At 47.1% G+C, this 20,059-nt stretch overlaps 1 protein-coding gene across 1 annotated transcript in view; it reads right to left on the reverse strand.

The window, feature by feature from the left end:
- Positions 1-211: 211 nt before the first annotated feature.
- The window catches only part of KIF18B (kinesin family member 18B), a 28,608-nt gene continuing 8,760 nt past the window's right edge, over positions 212-20,059 (reverse strand). The window contains exons 4-16 of the mRNA XM_053361604.1: positions 18,050-18,154; positions 16,558-16,668; positions 13,817-14,014; positions 12,832-13,008; positions 12,631-12,705; positions 10,788-10,903; positions 8,882-8,996; positions 7,735-7,850; positions 6,275-6,501; positions 4,850-5,411; positions 3,707-3,811; positions 2,515-2,606; positions 212-1,355 (exon numbers count right to left, since the gene is read on the reverse strand). Coding sequence (XP_053217579.1) covers positions 1,318-1,355; positions 2,515-2,606; positions 3,707-3,811; positions 4,850-5,411; positions 6,275-6,501; positions 7,735-7,850; positions 8,882-8,996; positions 10,788-10,903; positions 12,631-12,705; positions 12,832-13,008; positions 13,817-14,014; positions 16,558-16,668; positions 18,050-18,154 — 2,037 coding nt within the window. The 3' untranslated portion in view covers positions 212-1,317. The remainder of the gene's footprint in view (positions 1,356-2,514; positions 2,607-3,706; positions 3,812-4,849; positions 5,412-6,274; positions 6,502-7,734; positions 7,851-8,881; positions 8,997-10,787; positions 10,904-12,630; positions 12,706-12,831; positions 13,009-13,816; positions 14,015-16,557; positions 16,669-18,049; positions 18,155-20,059) is intronic.

Raw genomic sequence — 20,059 nt, forward strand, 5'->3', positions numbered from 1 at the left:
CAGGAGCGTCCTGCACTCAATCGGAAGCCACGGAGGATGTTCGGATTCCAAAGAACGTTTGCAAACCAGAACACTCACTTTGGGCTTGCGGTGTTCGGGAGTCAAAATGTTCGAGTTGCAAGGCGTTCGGGATCCAAGGTACGACTGTATAAAAACTGGTGACAAAAATATAAGAGTGCATAATACACATCAAAGCAGTTTCATCAAAGCATTATTTTCAGTTAATGTGTTTATTTTACCCCCAATTGAAATGCAACAATAAAAGGAGCCCATAAAAACAACACAACGAATAAAAGGGTAAAAATGGCAATTACAAGTAAATAGAGCAAGAGCTTCAAGTCAGGGAAAGGATTGTCTAAACAGGAGCGTCTTCACAAGCCAGCGGCATGCCAATACTGATGGGGCCTATTCTTATTTCAGCAGGGAGCGTGCTCTCCAACACTGGAGTAGCCAATGAGAAATGTCCACCTCCGTGTTACTACATTTGTTGAGGTTATCTTTGTTTGCCCTTGTGACAAGGCATCTTTATACAGGAGACAGGGTCAGAAAGCACAAGAAAAAAATCACCTGCTATTCAAAAGAAAGTACATGTGATGAGGAGAAATTACCATTTGACTTGTTATTTTATTTGGTAATGCGAAATCATGGGTTTTCTCTGTCGATACAGAGATGACAATTAGTCACAAAAGAAAAGGGGGGGGGGAAGAACCCTCTTCCTTAAGGGATTGGATGATGAGGATATGGGATGTGGTTTGTGCTTTAAAATTTACAAATATTGCTAGTGCGTGGGGGAACAGGAAAATAAACATTTCATTGGCCAAACTTTATGACGTTTTGGAAGAATAAAGTGTAGGGTAATAGGAAAATGTATAATTCATTCATTCAGAATTTTGTGAATTTATAGAACTGCAAACAGTCACGTCCAGGAGGAAAAGAGTAGAAAGTAAGAACTGACGAACCAGAATAGGGCATAAGTAATATCTGATGCGATGTCAAAAAATAAATTTATATTTCATTGTTCTACATCTCTCTCTCTATATATATATATATCATACATTTTATTAAAGCTTTTTATGGTAAGTTTTTTTAAAAAAAAAACCCTAATCTATATAAAAAGCAGGAAGATCTATATATCTATCTTTTCCTGCTTTTGTTTTTTAATATATATATTATGTTAAATATACAGGATAATATTCCGAATAATATACCATCAACAGATGCTGAGGGACCAAAGAGTGGGCAATGAGGATTTTCATCTTTATAGAATACGACACAACTGAAGATGGGGTACAATCCTTCAGGAGCGATGGAATCTTCCTAGCGCCATTTCCATGCAAGATTGCCAGAGGGTTGTCCTGTAGGGAGAGCCCAGATTAGGAAGGGAGTTGCCGGGTAAATCTACAAGCGACTGGTGCCCAATGGGACTGGGAGGCGGAAGGCAGGGAGACCAACCATAGGTGGAGGCACAGCCAATGGCAGTCAAAGCCACCCCTTGACTGGTTATAAGTAAATAAGAAGGCAGGCAGGTAGGAGCTAACTAAGGTGGGGAAGGCAGGGCCTCATTCGCCCTATTAGACTGACAGTAGCTAGCTAGCAGGAACCCACCCTGAGCGAGTTGGAGGTAACTCTTTGTTAGCAAAAATAGACCTGCGCAGGCGTTTCAGGCCTAATGAGCCCAGCAGCTCATCTTTGGCAGGTCTTGCCCCCACGAAACACCTCTCTACAGCTGCCTAAGTCCCCTTCTCTCCAGGGTTTTCCCCTAAGCAATTGGAGACTGTGCCTGCATGGAGCTAACTTCTCCTCTGCTCTCTTCATGCCTCTTCTGGTTCTGGGAGACAAAGGGAGATGGAAGCTTGTCACAGCAGGGGGGTGGGGAGACACCTGTGACTCTTCAGCAGCCTACTGTTTTTTTCGCTCCATAAGACGCACTTTCCCCCTCTTAAAATCTAAAGGGAAATGTCTGGAGCGAATGTGTGGTCCCTGGGGCTGGGGGACCCGGGCTTTCCCCTGCCAGCCCCATAAGCAGCTCTGGGGTAGCCCGGGAAGCCTCCGCAGGGGAGCGGGGAGCCTTCATCCCACTGCCCTGGGAAAGCTTCGAGCGGCTATCCCTGGCTTTTGCGGGAGGTGGGGGAAGGGACAGAGCGAGGCTCTCTCACTTCCCCCACCTCCCCCAAGAGCCGCATATTTTTTTCCCTTTAACCCCCCCCCCCAAAAAAAAGTAGGTGCACCTTATGGAGCGAAAAATACAGTACCTCATTTCCACTTCTTAGCCTTCTTCCTTTCCAGCCTCTGCTTCTGCCTCTGCTTCTGGACTGCTCTCTGCCAGACTCCTCCTGCTCACTAAACCCTCTTACAACTTCAGCTTCCAGCATCTCCCCACCTCCCAATCTTCTCCTGCCTGCTCTTCCCCTTAAGCATTCCCCAGCCTTGTTCTCTGCACAATCAGAGCTCTGTGGGCTTAACCATTTGGGAGAATATGGGCAGAGGCACTACTATTAGCCAGACCCAGTTTACCTGGCGCGCTCGTGACCCGTGAAGACTTGAGTGACGTGCCCTGGAGCCTGGCAATGCGGCTGCGTGGCGCACCCAGCGAGTAGGAGGCGGGGCTAAAAAGAGGGAGAGAGATTGGGTTGCAAGGCTTCTCCAGCAGCCCTGCAGAAAGGCCAGCAACATTCAGCTCCTCTACACCCCCCCCCCGTTCCTGCTCCTCATTAAAAGCCCTCTAATAACAATAAATAATAATAATAATAAATTTTATTTATACCCCGCCCTCCATGGCCAGAGCCGGGCTCAGGGCGGCTAACACCAGTAAAACTACAATAAAAACATAATGGGGGGGAGGGACAATTAAATTACAATTTAAAATGTTTAAAATGCAGCCTCATTTTAAAAGTAGCCTATGGATCAAAACCGTAAGGAAAGGGTAAACATAAGGGCCAGACTGAGTCCAAACCAAAGGCCAGGCGGAATAGCTCTGTCTTGCAGGCCCTGTGGAAAGATATCAAGTCCCGCAAGGCCTTAGTCTCTTGAGACAGAGCGTTCCACCAAGTCGGGGCCAGTACTGAAAAGGCCCTGGTCCTAGCTAAGACCAATCTAACCACCTTGTGACTTGGGACCTCCAAAGTGTTGTCATTTGTGGACCTTAAGGTCCTTTGCGGGGCATACCAGGAGAGGCGGTCCCGTAGGTACGTGGGTCCTAGGCCGCATAGGGCTTTAAAGGTCACAACCAGCACCTTAAACCTGACCCTGTACGCCACCGGGAGCCAGTGCAGCTGGAAAAGCATTGGATGAATGTGATCCCGCAGCAAGGATCCCGTAGGGAGCCTTGCTGCAGCATTCTGCACCCGCTGGAGTTTCTGGGTCAGCTTCAAGGGCAGCCCCACATAGAGCGAGTTACAATAATCAAGCCTGGAGGTGACTGTCGCATGGATCACTGTGGCCAGATCAGGGCGAGAAAAGTAAGGGACCAACTGCTTAGAATTAGTGTCTGAGCTTTTTCCTCCTCCCTCCCAGCCCACTTTTCCTTTTGTATCGTGCCTCTTTGGGCTGGGAGCCTAAGGGCAGGGATCATCTTCTCACCGATATTTGTAAGTAGGTTTGGCAGCCTTGAATGCAGGGATCCCCTTGTTTTGATGACCTCAATTGGGGCCAGGAGGACATAGGCGTGTTCCCAGGACAAGCCTATTGAGAAGGAGAGTGAGCTTACTTTGTGGTGTGCCTTCTCTTCTGCGTTGAGGCTTTGGAGGCCAAGGAGGATGATCGAGGAATGGAGGAGCCCTTCATGGTGAAGACTGGCATGGACGCCCTGGAACTGAAAGGATTGCAGGAGTTAAATGCAAGAAGCACATTCTCCAGGAGGGTTTGGCTGCTGCCCTCCCCCCTCCTCACCCCAAGGAAACTGGTCACCTGTAATTCGCCAAGAGATACGGGACAAAGGCAGGGATTGGCTGCCAAAAAAAGGTGCACGCCTCTTAAAGTGGCCTTGCACTTAAAAATCTGCCTGGTGGCCGCAGGCGACAAAGAACTGAATGGAGGCAAATGAGCAGACTGGCAGAGGAACCGGGAAGGGGAGCGCTCTGGCCCTCCTCTGCACCTAACGTACAAACCCAACCAGCTAGCAAAAATGCTTGCAGGCTAGTAACTATTTGCAAGGCTATATTAAAGACTAGGAACTTTCAGGCAATGCAGACAGGTCTCAACTGTTTTAACTTTTTGTAGACTTTGCTGGGAAATGGGAAACATCCTGTGCTGCTTTTAACAGCTGGGCTCATGCCTTCCTCCCCAATCCCAACTTGAAATGATTGTAGAAGCAACTCTCTTGGAGGATGAGTAGCAGGACCATCTCCTCTGGAGGTGACGGTACCAGTTAGGCCACTGAGAGCCTTAACTACCACAGCAAGAGTGACAAGTAGATTCCTGCTAGGGCCCAGAAGGTCTGTAAGGACAGCAACTTTTGGCTGTATAAAAGCCACTTCCAAGACGTTTGGGTTATCAAAAGGCCACGCAGGCCTGTTTTTTTTTTCCTTTTTGAACTACAAGCAGCCCATTTCCACCCAACCTGGTCGTTAGAAGAGCCTGGTAACATCAGGAATTTGTTGTCTGAGTGTAATCCTTTTCCTCCACCCTCCCCATTGCTTTTTCCTTTTGTGCCATGGCTTTTTGACTTGTAAGAGTGGAGGCAGGAACTGTGTTTCGTGGGATTCTTCCCTGCTGCTTGGCAGAGATTGCCCCCTATGCTTTCAACTGGGAACCGCAAGTATTGGCATGGTTTGTGTCTGAGGCCCCCTGGGCCAAACCTCTTGCAAAGGGAAGGAAATGCCAGAGGGCCTTGCAGTTCAGAGGCACCCACCTGGGTATGAAAGGTGCCCCCTGGTGGTTAGAGAGGTGCTGGACACTCTCCCAGGCAGGGCATTCAGGAGCGCTGGGTTTCACGTCCGGAGGGCAGGGAACCTCGCAGAGGTCGAAGGTGGTGTTCAGGCCCCTCGGCGGAGCTGGCGTGGAGCAATTCTGGGCGGCTGAGGTGCCCAGAGGCCTACGGGTCTTCGTAACTGTCAAAGGGCAGCACGGCAGCGGGCGGAGACTGCACGGACTAGAAGACCTGGCTTTATCCACGAGAGGAGTACTGGTGCAGTCAGCCTGGGGGAAAGCAGCCCATTCCTTCAGAGAGCCCACTTGCTGTGGGGAGAGGGGATTCTTCCGCCGACGCTTGGCCCGCCCCTTGGGGGTAGAAGGGGAGCTCCTTTCGGACAGCGGTGGGCTCTCTGCCGACTTCCTTCGCTTCTTTGTTGGAAGGTGGGGGGTCTTGAAAGCTGCGCCTGGCATTGGCCCCCTTTCTGGTGAAGCGGGCAAGACCCCAGGACCGCCCGTTGGATCGACACGCTCAGCTGCAGGAAGGGAAGGCGGGAGGGCAGCTGCAACACAGAGGGAGACAGCAATGAAAACTGGCAGCCTAACAGAGAGACGCACACCCAAGGGCATGGACCCGGGAGACTGGACAAATCAGCCAATGGGGGAACCCTTCTTTCAGCCAATGCCCCAGTCAGCCAATGGGAGAACCCTGCACTCAGCCAACCCCCCAGTCAGCCAATGGGGAAACCCTTCACTCAGCCAATGGCGGAACCCTTCATTCAGCCAACCCCCCAGTGAGCCAATGGGGGAACCCTTCACTCAGCCAACCCCCCCCCAGTCAGCCAATGGGAGAACCCTGCACTCAGCCAATCCCATTCACTGCTATTTCTGATCTGACTGCACTGGCTACCAATTAGTTTCTGGGTCCAATTGAAAGTGCTGGTTTTGACCCATAAAACCTTAAAACGGTTCAGGACCACAATACCTCAAGGACTGACTCTTTCCATATGAACCCGCCTGGACCCTGAGATCACCTTCTGAGGCCCTTCTTTGCGGGCCTCCTCAAGAGGTTCGGAGGGTGGCAACACGAGAACGGGGCCTTCTCTGCAGTGGCTCCCCGTCTGTGGAATGCTCTCCCCAGGGAAGTTCGCCTGGCGCCTTCATTATACACCTTTAGGCGCCAGGCAAATACGTTCCTTTTTAACCAAGTCTTTGGTTGATTTGATCCTATTTGATCCTAAAATGTGGTTGTGGGGGTTATTGGGTTGTTGTTTTTATTTTGATGATATATTTTGTGGTTTAATATTCTGATTTTGTTCTGCGAACCGCCCTGAGACCTTCGGGTATAGGGCTGTATATGAATCCAACAAATAAATAAAATTAAAATAAATTTCAACGCTGTCGTCCCCCCCCCCCCCCAAATCACCATTATCCACGAGCTGCTGCACTTCTGGCTCCAGGCTGCCTCGAGTAGCTGCATCCGGTTCCCCAACTTGCTCCTTTACAGCGGAAACGTCTGGGGCCTCACAGGCCTCTCCCGACACCAAGCTGCCCAGCCCTTCAAAGTCGACCCTCGTATCCGGGGTGAGGAGGTTGGCAGCTTTCAGAAGGGCATACTGCCTTTGTGCCACGTGCAAGATTGATGTTACCAGCCTGAGACAGTAAGAAAGATCGAAAATAACCACGGGATCACAATGGGAGAGACATGTTGGTACTAAAGGGTTAAGAGGTAACAAGTCGCTCTAATCACTGAGCAGCTGGAAGTCATTAAGCATCCAAGAATGTGAGTTAGTTTGTATAAATAGTCAGTTCACTCAATTTGTGGCCGGTGGGCTGATATGAGTTAGGTTTAGAGTAAAGTTTTCTTTATGCCGGAGATAAGAGCATGTGTGCTTTATCGCCAGGGTTTTCTTTTGTAAATAAAGTTTTTTCCTGAGTTCCAAAGTGCTTGCTCCAGGATTCTTCATTGAAAGGTACTGACTCTCCTGCCTTCTTCACCGCTGCACGAAATTCTCTGCTGAGATATGATTTATGGCGTTGGAAGCGCACTGGACGTTCACTTAACATTAAACTAATTAAAGTTTAATGGACAAGACAGGAGCAAAGGCTGTGTATGCAACATACGATTAAAGCACATGGCTTTCGCCAAAGAATCCTGAGGAACCGTATTTTGCCTTTCACAGAGTGAAAGACTCAGGACCCAGGATTCAAGTGGGGGAAGTCGTGTACTTTGAATGTATGTTGTGTACGCTGCAAAAGAGCATAAAGGAATCGGCATGGTTCCTTCCCCATCCTGCAGATAAGCAGTAAAGTGGTACCTCTGGTTACGAACTTAATTTGTTCCGGAGGTCCCTTCCTAACCTGAAACCATTCTTAACCTGAGGTACCACTTTAGCTAATGGGACCTCCCGCTGCCACTGCGCCAACAGAGAACGATTTCTGTTCTCATCCTGAAGCAAAGTTCTTAACCTGAGGTACTATTTCTGGGTTAGCGGAATCTGTAACCTGAAGCATATGTAACCCGAGGTACCACTGTACAGTGGTACCTCTGGTTACGAACTTAATTTGTTCCGGAGGTCCCTTCCTAACCTGAAGCCGTTCTTAACCTGAGGTACCACTTTAGCTAATGGGGCATCCCGCTGCTGCTGGCACGCGATTTCTGTTCTCATCCTGAGGTAAAGTTCTTAACCTCAGATACTACTTCCGGGTTAGCGGAGTCTGTAACCCGAAGTGTTTGTAACCCGAGGTACCACTGTATTTTGGAAAGAATGAAATGTCTGTGACATCAATTTGACTGCCAACCTGATATGTGCTTAAACCTGCATGAGATGGCAGGATAAGAGGACCTCGCTCTCCTTGTATCCGGGTGGAAAGACGTCAACTCACCTCATCAGCTGCTTTTTATCCATTCCTTGCAACCGAGCATTCAGCTTCTCCTGTTTCTCAGCTGGATCTGAGGACTCTGTGCCACAGCAGATGGGGTCCCCCCCCAGTTCCTGAATCTATCAAACACAGCAAAAAGGCATGTGTGTGGCGGGGGGTTATGCAGGTGTAAAATTTGTATAATATATAGGTAAAGGTAAAGGGACCCCCGACCATTAGGTCTAGTCGTGACCGACTCTGGGGTTGCAGCGCTCATCTCGCTTTATTGGCCTTCCAGGTCATGTGGCCAGCAGGAGTAAGCCGCTTCTGGCGAACCAGAGCAGCGCACGGAAACGCCGTTTACCTTCCCGCCGGGGCGGTACCTATTTATCTATTTGCACTTTGACGTGCTTTCGAATTGCTAGGTTGGCAGGAGAAGGGACCGAGCAACGGGAGCTCACCCCGTTGCAGGGATTCGAACCGCCAACCTTCTGATCGGCAAGTCCTAGGCTCTGTGGTTTAACCCACAGCGCCACCCGCGTCCTAGTATAATATATACCGGATGCTAAATTCTACCCATCGTGTGCAACATGCCCACCTGACAATTGGACGATCTGAATAACCGCTTGTAGTTTAAAGGTGAATTTTGGACATAATGGAGATGTAAAAGATTTGGATTATCAAAAAAGATACAGGAGGATATGATTAGCAATAGGACCCACAAAGGGGAGGAGGGAATTCCAGGAGATTCTTTGGAATCTTGGCTTTTGTGTTGTATGTTGGATATGTGATTGTAAAAGTTTAATCTGAAAAACCAAATAAATAAATTTATTTATTTTTAAGAAACAACACACAATTGGACGAGCTGCTGCGATGTCATGCAACGCTCCCAATTCCCCTGGGTGCGGATGATAAAAGAACACCCTCAGGGTGCTGATCAAAGCACCCACAAATCCACTTGCTGCCTCGTGGGGCAATCTCTGTGGGGTGCTCCAGGATTAGCCGAGAAACAGTCTCAGCGGTCAGTTATAAGAAGCACCACGTGTGAATCTTCAAGAGAGGCACTGCAGATACTGAGCGGATCTCTGGGTGGAAAAGCCTCAGGAAAAACGATCCACGTGCTGAGATCTCCTGACCTCGATGCCCATCCCACAAACTTCCTGGCCCTTACCTGCTCTGCTGTGCTGCTTTTTCCTGAACAAGAGGCACCATCATTCGGTTTCAACAGCTCTGCCTCGCCATCGCCCTTATCCGGGGCCTCGCAGTCGGAACAAGCCTCCTTTGACCTGTACCAAGTGCAGGAGTGGGGTGTCACCAACCATTCTCTACCAAGCGCTGGTAGGAAACCCAAAGGACATCTGGTCTAACCTTCTGGGGGCAAAGCCTTGCTCAGTCTGAGAAAGTCTGGAGAGGGGGTGAAATTCAAACCAAGGACGTCCTGTTTCATAGTTTGGGCTGCTAGACATGAGGCCAGCTCTCAGACGGTTTTATTCTCGTCCATGGCCCACTCCTGCCCTGGGTAGGCAATTAAACTATCTGTACCTCTCTCCTTACCTCAGTGCAGTGCCAGATTTACATATAAGCTATAGCTTAGGGCCCCACTCACTTGGGGGCTCCCAAAAAATTTAAAGGGAAAAAAAAACCTGGATGTACATTTCCAAAATATAAGATAAATAAAATAAAACCTACATGCAGCAACAGTGTTTTGTGTTGTGTCGGCTCCTATGGTGTAAGTAATGGGCCACACCTGCTAGCCTGCTCCCTAAAATATCACTGGTTTGCTATTACTATTTCATGTTATAGCAAGTTTCAAGAGCCTAGATTATGAATCTTTGTAAATTGTGTTTCTAAAGGAACTTTTGTTATTGCTAAATGCCAATATGTTTGCATTATTAAGTTTGTTATGAATAAAAAATCATTTTAAGTTAGGGCTTAATAATTATTTTACTATTAATATACTTCTTTGTAATTGTATTTCACTATTAATATACTTCTTCTTAATTGTATTTCAGTTCAACAATTTCAACAATTATGTGCAAATGGCTTTAGATACCTATTAGGTCCATAAATATAGCATATATTCAACACAAAAAACTGCGACAATTTGTTGTTGACAAAGGACAGCTGGACATATAAAGGGCCCCATTACCTTCAGTGGCTTAGGGCGTCATCAAACCTAAATCTGTCCCTGCCCCAGCGATACAAGTAGCTAACACTAGACGTTCACACAGCGTGCATTGAAAGCCCTGTTACGCCACTTGCTGCTTCCCTCAAAGAATTCTGGGAGCTGTAGTTTGTTAAGGGTGAAGAAAGAGTTGTTCGGAGACCATCCCTTCCCTCTCAGAGCGGTTTAACAATCAACTCCATTTCCTAGGGAAATCTGGGAATTGTAGTTTCGTGAGGGGAGCGGGGTGTGTGTGTGTCTTCTAACAACTCTCCGTACCCTAAACAAACTATAGCTCGCAGCATGGTGTGGATGCGGCATTTTATTTTAATTTGGGCATGACTATAAACTATTTATTATTGTTATTGTTGGTTTCTATTGATTTATTGGTCTGTTTGCTGCTTGCATAGGATATTTTGTTTTCTTTAAATGTTTGATATTTTGTTGTGTTTTTATATATATGTTATAAGCCGCCCAGGGTGGCCGGGGAAACCCAGACAGATGGGCAGGATATAATTTTTTAAAAAAATTATTATTATTAAATTATTATTGTGGACGAAGTCCTCTGACAGTGGATCCCACAACACTTGAGAATCTATTTTCTAAATAGAGGCAAATTTCTAGGCCTCGTGGTTGCTGTGGTAAAAAAAAAAAAAAAAAAGGAAAAGGAAAATTTAAGCACTGCATGTCTCTGAATATCTTAGAAAAAATAGGAGCCTAGGTTTTTAGGGAAGGAAAAGAAGAGGCTGGGAGGAGGACTTCGGGCTGAAACAGATCCTTCAAATCCTGGGGTCCATGATTGGCTAGATTTCAGCTTTAAATGCCTCACTTTGCACAGGCTTCTTGCAGTCTTGTCCATATCAAAAGGTATCGACTCCAATGCTTCCTGTGTAGTAAGATACAGCAGACCTACCTGAGAAACTCATCCTGGCCAGGTCTGGAAGGAGTCAGAACAGCCGGTACAAGATGGGGTCTAACCTCTGGGACATTTTCCTCATAAGCTCGGAGCCGCCCTCTTAATTCGGCCACCTGAAAGGCGTAAAAAAAAGTTATTTATTTCGCACACAGGGCGAAGTTCCCAAGATCGCAGTGTACTGCCTGTATCACAAACCAACCATGGTTTCGATTTTCCATTTAAAATTTGCATTCACATGTAAATCATAATCATATACAAATAGGATTCTCTGAATCCCTAGACTTCCCTCCATGGGTTCCATAGTTACTCTTTTCCAGCTGCATCGTATAATGTTCTCCATATTTTCTTTAAAAATCAGTTATCACAATAGTTCCTGTCACATTGCAAGCGTTTGTTTTTTTAATCCTGCCAATGTTTTTAATTGTTTACAGTGTTGTCCTGAATGACTTTCTACGGAGGACTAGTTCTAAGGACCTTCACGAGTGGAACTGGGCCTGAAGGGAACATTTGTATCTGGGGTCTTCAACACGGCACCCGTGGGCACCCTCAGACAACCCTCCTGACCCCTGCTCTTTCTTAAAAGAATAAATCAAGTTTTACGGCTTTTGAGTGGGTGTTTTTTGCCTGTCTTTCACTTGTTTGGGGCTGCGCTCAGGTGTTTTCCTGTTGCTTACTGAGACTCACCACTTTTTTATTCTGTAAAGGGTGTATTTTCTGGTGGCCACACCAGTTTTCTAGATTTCTAACTAGGCCTCTGGCAGCCCCGGATTAAACCGTGCAAAGGCCCCACGGCAGTCGAAACCTCTCTTGCCCACCCCTGTGTGAATACTCTAGGGGAAAACACTGAACTAAGAAAGCTTGATTGCCATTTTCTTTCAAGATCAAATCAATATTAATTTTGATCCATTGTTGCAGGAGCCCTAAAAGGCATGAGGGACCTGCTCTGCCAATCTGGTAATCCGGCACAGGCTGCTGGGTCCCCAAAAAGCTTGGTCTATGGCAATGCTAACAGGGGGTGGGAGAGAGAAAGCAAATGCAAAGCATCGGTTTGCAGGCAGACAGAAAGAATCGACAGCTTGACTGCCACACAGCATAGTTTTGACACTGCGGTGAAACTTTAAACCAGACAGAGGGATTGCATACCTTGTCTAGCAATTCAAAAATGACCCACTGGCCAGGGCTGTTGGCTAATTCTGGAGGTTACGCACCACATTTTTCGCTCTATAGGACGCACCCGACCATAGGACACACCTTGTTTTAGAGGGGGAGAACAAGAAAATAAAATTCTCCCCCTCTCTGCTCAGCACCCCTTCAGCGAAGCGGCAGGAGAAATGGAGCCCCTTCCATTTCTCCTCCCGCTTGGCTGAAGGGGCGCTGCGCAGCTCTCCCTCTCTGCTGAAGCCAGGAGAGTCTTGCTCTCCCAGCTTCAGCAAAAGGAACCCGAAGCCTCCGGAGCGCAGCGGGAACTCGCGCTGCGCTCCGAAGGCTTCAGGGATAGCAGCCTGAAGCCTTCGGAGCGTAGCGACCCCTCTCGCTCTCCAGGCTTCAGCGAAAGCAATGCGAAGCCTCCGGAGCGCTCCCTCTGCACTTCGGAGGCTTCGCGTTGCTATCGCTGAAGCCAAGGACGCACACACATGTATGCATTCTCTACATAGGACGCACACGCATTTCCCCTTAATTTTTGGAGGGGGAAAAGTGCGTCCTATAGAACGTAAAATACGGTAAGTCAACATGACTAGTAGCTATGGACTACCATATCCCCTGTGAAGAAGGCTTCATTATACGATGACCCCCCCGCCCTTCCTCAGGTTCCCACCCAAAGGAAACAGGGTCTGCTTACCTCTGCTTTCAGCTGCTCACAAACCGCTGCGTATTGGCTGATATGGCAATCCACACTGACCACGTTGCTTTTCATCTGCAGGCCAGGACAAAGCACAGAAAGCAGGTAATTTTGAGATGGGGAACAGAGAAAGGCCGTCGCATTTTTGCACAAGTTGCAATTCCGGCCTGATTTAAGAGGTTGGCTTTCTCGGATACCTACTAGGAGTTTGATCTCTTTAGCTCGGTTGGCATACTTTAGGGTGTTGTAAGTGTCCTCGTAGGAAAGCGCAGAGGGACTAACGGCGGCTATCATTATGGTCCGGCAGTTCCCACCGATCGAATCCTTTAGGAGGCGGGTAAGCTTGCTGTCCCGGTATGGAATGTGAGGCTTTTTGCCCTGTGGGCCAAAAGGGAAGCAGAGACAAAAACTGGGTTCATAAAAATCATGTTCCCACAGGAAAATGCCCACAATTCCCCTTTAATTCTTCTGTGGCTACTGCGGCTACAGTCCCAAGTGCACATCTACCTGGAGGTAAGTCCCAGTGAACACAGTGGGTCTTATGTACGAGTAAACATACCTGGTGCTGATAATGCCAAGGTTGCAGGTTCAATCCCCGTAAGGGACAGCTGCATTATTATTTATTAAAATTCATATCCTGCCTTATACCTGCAGGTCTCATATTCCTGCATTGCAGGGGGTTGGACTAGATAATCTACAGGGTCCCTTCCAACTCTACAATTCTATGCAGAATATATTTGTGCTGTTAGCCTTACAACTTCACCCCCTTGTGGTGAAGCTGAGATATAATAGGGGGTGAAAAGGACTTCATTTTCAGCAGCCAAATTTTCCATGGTTTCTGCAGAACGTTTGTGTGCAGGATGGAAGAATTAGAGGGGATGTTACAGCACGGCATTATTTCTTTATAAAAACAGACAATATACACTCTTCACCCGCCCCGAATCATGCTGCACATTTTCAAGCCTCTACCAGTCTGGATAACACAATCAGATTTATTATGTTGAAAGCCTTCAAAGCATTTTTGTACACACACTTTATTATATAAAAATATGTACGCAGGAATGACTGCCACTGAGTGAACTCAGATGCCCTTTAACAATGGCCAAGGATGGCCCTGAACAGTAAACTCAGAGGCAGACCACAGAAATCTAAACCCAGGGGCAGGAAGAAGTAGCAAAGGCGTTACCTTGGCATCAGCCAGGCTGTTAATGACGTTGATGAGAGCCAGCAAGGACCGGTTGATGTTGGCCCCCTCGCGCCGCCGCTCCCCTTTGGCCTTGGTGGCAGAGGCCCGCTCGGAGCCCGCCAAGTCGATCAGACTCATCTTGGCCACCTGAAGGTCCCGGGTGATGCCCACAACGCGATCCCGTTGCTTCACATGGATCTGAAAAATTTAAAAAGTGCTGAATCCCTTGGTGTGGGTGGAAGAGCACTGAACTTCCTGAAAAACAGAACTGGAGACAGCCAGTTGAATCTGCGTTGGTGCTGACCTTTAAAGCCCTAAACAGCCTCGGCCCTGTATACCTGAAGGAGCACCTCCACCTCCATTGTTTGGCCTGGACATTGAGAAGTGAAGTTACAGGGAACCAGGCAGAGGGCCTTCTAGGTAGTGGAACGCCCTCCTTGTCAGGAGTTCAGCCTACACTCAAGTAGGACCCTGGCAGAGACACATGCCTGACTGGCATGTTCCCACCCTCCTAGTCTTTCGTTCGGGAGCTTCAAAAGCTTTCTTCAGCCCGAACATCACAGCGACCGATGTCAACTGACACTGGCACACTTAGGGATTCGCAGTTTGCGCATCACGTGTGACAGAACTCAGCATTTTGGCTAATCTACTTTATTTACATATAAACACACATGGAGCACTACAACATGGCTCCCTCTCTCTAGCATCAGACAGCAAAAAGAACAAAGGACAATAGTCCCACTTCACAGAAAACAGTAACACAAACATCCTGTTTCCGTCACTTCCCACTCTGTGGAGTCAAAACATATAACGTCATGTGAAAGGCAAAAAACCCCATGACTGCAATCATGGATCAGGAATTCTAACATTCCTATCAGATGTCAAGGAGATGGAGAACTACACAACACTTGAAGGCAGTCCTGTTATTGGGAAGTTTTTAATGCAGTTCAAAAGCACACCGGTGCAAGCAGATTAATAGGTACTGCTGTGGTGGGAAGGTAAATGGCGTTTCCGGGTGCTCTGGTTTCCGTCACGGTGTCCCATTGTGCCAGAAGCGGTTTAGCCATGCTGGCCACATGATCTGGAAAGCTGTCTGCGGACAAACACCAGCTCCCTTGGCCTGAAAGGGAGATGAGCACTGCAACCCCAGAGTTGCCTTTGACTGGACAAAGGACAGGGGTCCTTTACCTTTTTACCTACCCCACAAGAATACAGATCGGATCAAGGATCCATCTGGTCTAACCTCCATTTTCCACAGCGGCAAGACAAAATATCTCCAGGAAGCCACACATAGGGCAACAGACCTCATGATTCAAGGCTTCGAGAGGGTTCACCTCAGCAATATCTCTGTCAAAATTACAAATACCTAAATACAGATGGTTGTTTACCCTCACTAGATTCAACGTGCTGCCATCTGCCTTATTGCAGTGCAGATTCGAGGGTAAACCATACGCAGAACGAGTCTGCCCCTGTGGCTTGATGGAGGTAGAAACTGTCTCTCATGCCTTGTAACGCTGTTGTTTCTACAAGGATATATGCGTGGCATTTATCACCCCTGCTATACAAAAATCTCCAAATGGGTCCAAACTTCAATGTCTAAAATCCCTGGTAGAGGACAAGGATCCAGAGATCAGGCTAAGGGTGGCCAAATTCTGTGTGACTGCCATAAAACTTAGGGAACAAGCTGTGCTACCATAATGACTAAGGCCTTAAATGACAATTTTAGGTTATATTTTAGTGATTAAGATTTAACTTATATATTTTTCTGCTGATATATCTGTATTGTCCCTGTTATAAAGGACCATTAGGTCCAGTCGCGGATGACTCTGGGGTTGCAGCGCTCATCTCGCTTTACTGGCCAAGGGAGCCGGTGTACAGCTTCCAGGTCATGTGGCCAGCATGACTAAGCCGCTTCTGGTGAACCAGAGCAGCGCATGGAAACACCGTTTACCTTCCCGCCGGAGAGGTACCTATTTATCTACTTGCACTCTGACGTGCTTTCGAACTGCTAGGTTGGCAGGAGCAGGGACCGAGCAATGGGAGCTCACCCCGTTGCGGAGAGTCGAACCGCCGACCTTCTAATCGGCAAGCTCTAGGCTCAGTGGTTTAACCCACAGCACCACCCGCGTCCCTGTTATACCCAATTGCAAATTCAAATGTATCCCTATCGTGTTTTATGACTTCCCTGATATATTATGTGAGCTGGAACTGGTTTGTGACCGAAATAATAAAATTTGATGGTTTTTGGTTTTTTAAGGCTTCTGCAGGCTGGTGGGTTTTTCCAATGGGTGTATTCTGCTACTTAGCACTGACACAATAATAGTGCATTACTCATGGATTTCTAATTGCTGCTTTATTAGTAGTTCCGTGATGCTTCGTGATGTTACCACACTACTGCCATCTGGAGGGGCAGTCTTCCACTATAGCACAAAGCAAGTGGGACCAAAACAAAAACACCACAGCATTTGTGGTATGAAAAGCTGCAGGAGTTCAGCAGGAAGTTACAGGACACTCACTGATTTGAAAGTAAGCTGTGTAACCGCCCCAAAACCTTTTGTGGGGTCGCGTACGACCAGCTAAATGCCATCACAAGCACAAATAATCATGAGCGTACAAAAAGCTTTCACTACACTGAGGGACAGAAATAATATTTCCTGTATGAAGAGGGAAATTATTGTCTTTCTAATTACGGTGTCCTGCAAAAGTTGTGTATGGTCCCTAACAATCTCTGCCACACTTACCTGGAAGACTGCATGGGAGCGTGAAGAGGTGGCGTTAATGTCTGTGGGGTGCTGTGTACGGTTCAGATTTCCTCGCCTCAGCATCTCCAGGAGTTGGCCTGCCGATTTTGGCTAAAAGTCACAGGCCAGCAGAGAGAAAGAGAGACTGTTTAGTTAGAAAACATGTGAAAAGAGTAATTTAATATTTAACTGTAAATTTATGTATGGTTATTTTTTCTTTGTATGTGTGGATTTAAGATACTGTATGATATCTATGAATTTCAATAAAGGATTAAAACAAATAAAAAGTCCCAGGCCAGCAGAGAGAGAGACTATTGAGAAAAGCACGTGCAGCAGCCACAAATAGTAACTTCTCCTTCATGTTCCCACCACAGCTGGAGAAATCCCTTAAGCAAGTGATGGGCTCTTTAATTACATATATGTACAGTGGTACCTCGGGTTACATGCGCTTCAGGTTACATACGCTTCAGATTACAGACTCCGCTAACTCAGAAATATTACCTTGGGTTAAGAACTTTGCTTCAGGATGAGAACAGAAATCGTGAGGCAGCAGCGGCAACAGCGGGAGGCCCCATTAGCTAAAGTGCTTCAGGTTAAGAACAGTTTCAGGTTAAGAACAGACCTCTGGAGCGAATTAAGTTCTTAACCTGAGGTACCACTGTACACATATAAAAAGGTAAAGTTAAAGGACTCCTGACAGTTAAGTCCAGTCATGAACGACTCTGGGGTTGCGGCGCTCATCTTGCTTTACTGGCCGAGGGAGCTGACGTTTGTCCGCAGACAGTTTTTCTGGGTCATGTGGCCAGCATGACTAAGCCGCTTCTGGCAAAACCAGAGCAGCGCATGGAAACGCCGTTTACCTTCCCGCTGGAGTGGTACCTATTTATCTTTTTTTTTTTAAAATAAATTTTTTATTGATTTTCCAACATATAATATAAGACATTACAAACAACAATACAAAAACAAACAAACATATAAACATGTATAATTTCATAATCTTTTTTCCTTATACCCAATTTCAACAACTTCCCCATGCCTCCCTTTTCTGCATCCCTATTTTAAACTTTTTCAGCAACCCCTGATCTAAATTACTTGTAATTCCCTTTCTTTAACCTTTTTTTCCCCTCTTATCCAATCATTTGTCGCTGCAAATCTGCTATGCTTTACCCATGACATTTTAACACTCACTAATTTTACAACAATTTTTAAGATAAAATTTAAATTTCTTCCAGTCTTCTTCCACCGTCTCTTTCCCTTGGTCACGGATTCTGCCCGGTACCTATTTATCTACTTGTACTTTGACGTGCTTTCAAACTGCTAGGTTGGCAGGAGCAGGGACTGAGCAATGGGAGCTCACCCCGTTGCGGGGATTCGAACCACCGACCTTCCGACTGGCAAGCCCTAGGCTCAGTGGTTTAGACCACAGCGCCACCCACGTGTACATATATACCCCCCCATATTGTCCTCCCTGCAAGGCAATCATCATACCCACCTGGTGATAAGACAGCCCTTGTACCACAACCCCTTTCTCTGGGTCCTCCTGAATGGCCAGCGGGCCCTTCGGTTCCAACAGGTCGTGGATCTGCTCGTTGTACACCTGGAAGAAAGAATCGGGCTTCAATACAGTGCATTTAAGTCTCCTGGGGGTCAGCACTCCAGAAGTGGCTTTCTGGCTGGCGCAGAGCCACTAGTTTTCCAGCAGGTGTGTCGCTGTCGCTCACTGGGAGATGAAGTTAGCGAGGTGCAAATACCCTAGCAGAGCCAATCTGGTGCTCCTGCTGGGGTGTTTGCTCCAACCCCTATCATGTCTGAAAAATCAGCTTGAAGCTGTAGCTAAGAGCACAACTCCCTCCTGATCTAAGCAGCAAGAGAGTCACCACTTGCTGTTCCAGGCTGCAGGCAACTGCTCATGTTTCTTAAATTCAGATAAACCAGTCAATCAGTTTTTGGGGGCATCTAGTGATCTGATGTGGGCAGGGAGGGAACTAAAAGGTTCATTCGTTCTCTGCCGATTAAAAAGTAGCTTCATCCAATTCTGATGAAGCTTGACGTGCAAAACCAGGGCAGGGCCTCCCCAGCCCCAGTGCCTGCATTGTGGCCAGAAATTAGTGGCCAAAATTGTGGAAACCTTTTGGAAAAAGTGTATTTCTGAGGTTTGATGGCTCATAACACCACTTATTTTTGGAGTGATACCATAAAATTATATATTAATGGAGAGATATTTTAATGAAGAGTGTAAGGTAACCAAGTTTGTTCAATCACCTGTATTCTATCAAAAGTTATAGCCAAAGAACCAGAAAAAGGAAGCACAACTTGCTTAGATTGATGTGCAGGAACTTTCCTTCATTTGAACGTAGCCAATGGGCATGAGAGTTTAGAGAGCCAGTCAGGTGTTATGAGCCATCAAACCTCAGAAATACACTTTCCCCAAAAGGTTTCCACAATGCTGGCCACTAGTGTGCCAACCCTGTTAGCCTGGCAGCAAAATATATTTTTGATTTTTAACGTATATGGCTGTTTTAATGGTAGTTTCATCTGTGCGGGGTAGGTTGCCCCGAATACTTTGCAGGAACAAGGCAACACGTACGGGGAAACAAACCATCAACTGGAAAGTTTTCCAGATTTTTTAATTATTATTTTTTTGAGGGAGGAAAGCCAAAGCAGATCGCAAGCAAACAAGAGCACCCGGCTTTGCCAAAATCGCAGCAGCGAACCCTGGGCGTCGCTCTCACCATTACAGGCATGGCACGCTACTCTGTAAAAAAACGGGGTTCCCTTTGAACTGGGGAACGCACTAGATGGAAGTTCTGCCAAACAACAGGTCTGAGCTGCACTTCGTATGCCATGGGCAGGAGCCCAAGGACTGCAACAATGCGGGCCGCAGTGATTAATTGATTAATTAGTTAGATCAATTGCTTCAAAGCTTTTAATCAACTAAAAAGGTGCCTCCAATTAATCAGGCAGCTGGTTGGTTTTTTTTAAAAAATGTAACTTTTAAACACAATTCACTTATGGAAACTGCAGGTGGCAAGCACCCTCTTCCAATGGCCTTTTTCCTCTTCTGAGATGATGTCTCTTGCAACATGTGTGCATGATCTAATAGCAAAGAGCTTTCTTGGACGGCGTCTCTGTGCTTCCCTTCTGTGCCATATCTGAGGGGATGGGGAACCAGAAGTTGGTGGACTCCGCCTCCCGGCATCCTTCACCATCACTCATGCTGGCAAAGGCTGATGGGAGTTGGAGTCCGATAACATCTGGAGGGCCACAGAGCCCCTGCTGCATTCCATATTGTTCCAGTAAGGTAAAGGGACCCCTGACATTAGGTCCAGTCGTGGCCGACTCTGGGGTTGTGGCGCTCATCTCGCTTTATTGGCGGAGGGAGACGGCGTACAGCTTCCAGGTCATGTGGCCAGCATGACTAAGCCGCTTCTGGCGAACCAGAGCAGCGCACGGAAACACCGTTTACCTTCCCGCCGGAGCGGTACTTATTTATCTACTTGCA

Source organism: Podarcis raffonei, chromosome 13, assembly GCF_027172205.1.
Source record: "Podarcis raffonei isolate rPodRaf1 chromosome 13, rPodRaf1.pri, whole genome shotgun sequence".
NCBI lineage: Eukaryota > Metazoa > Chordata > Lepidosauria > Squamata > Lacertidae > Podarcis > Podarcis raffonei.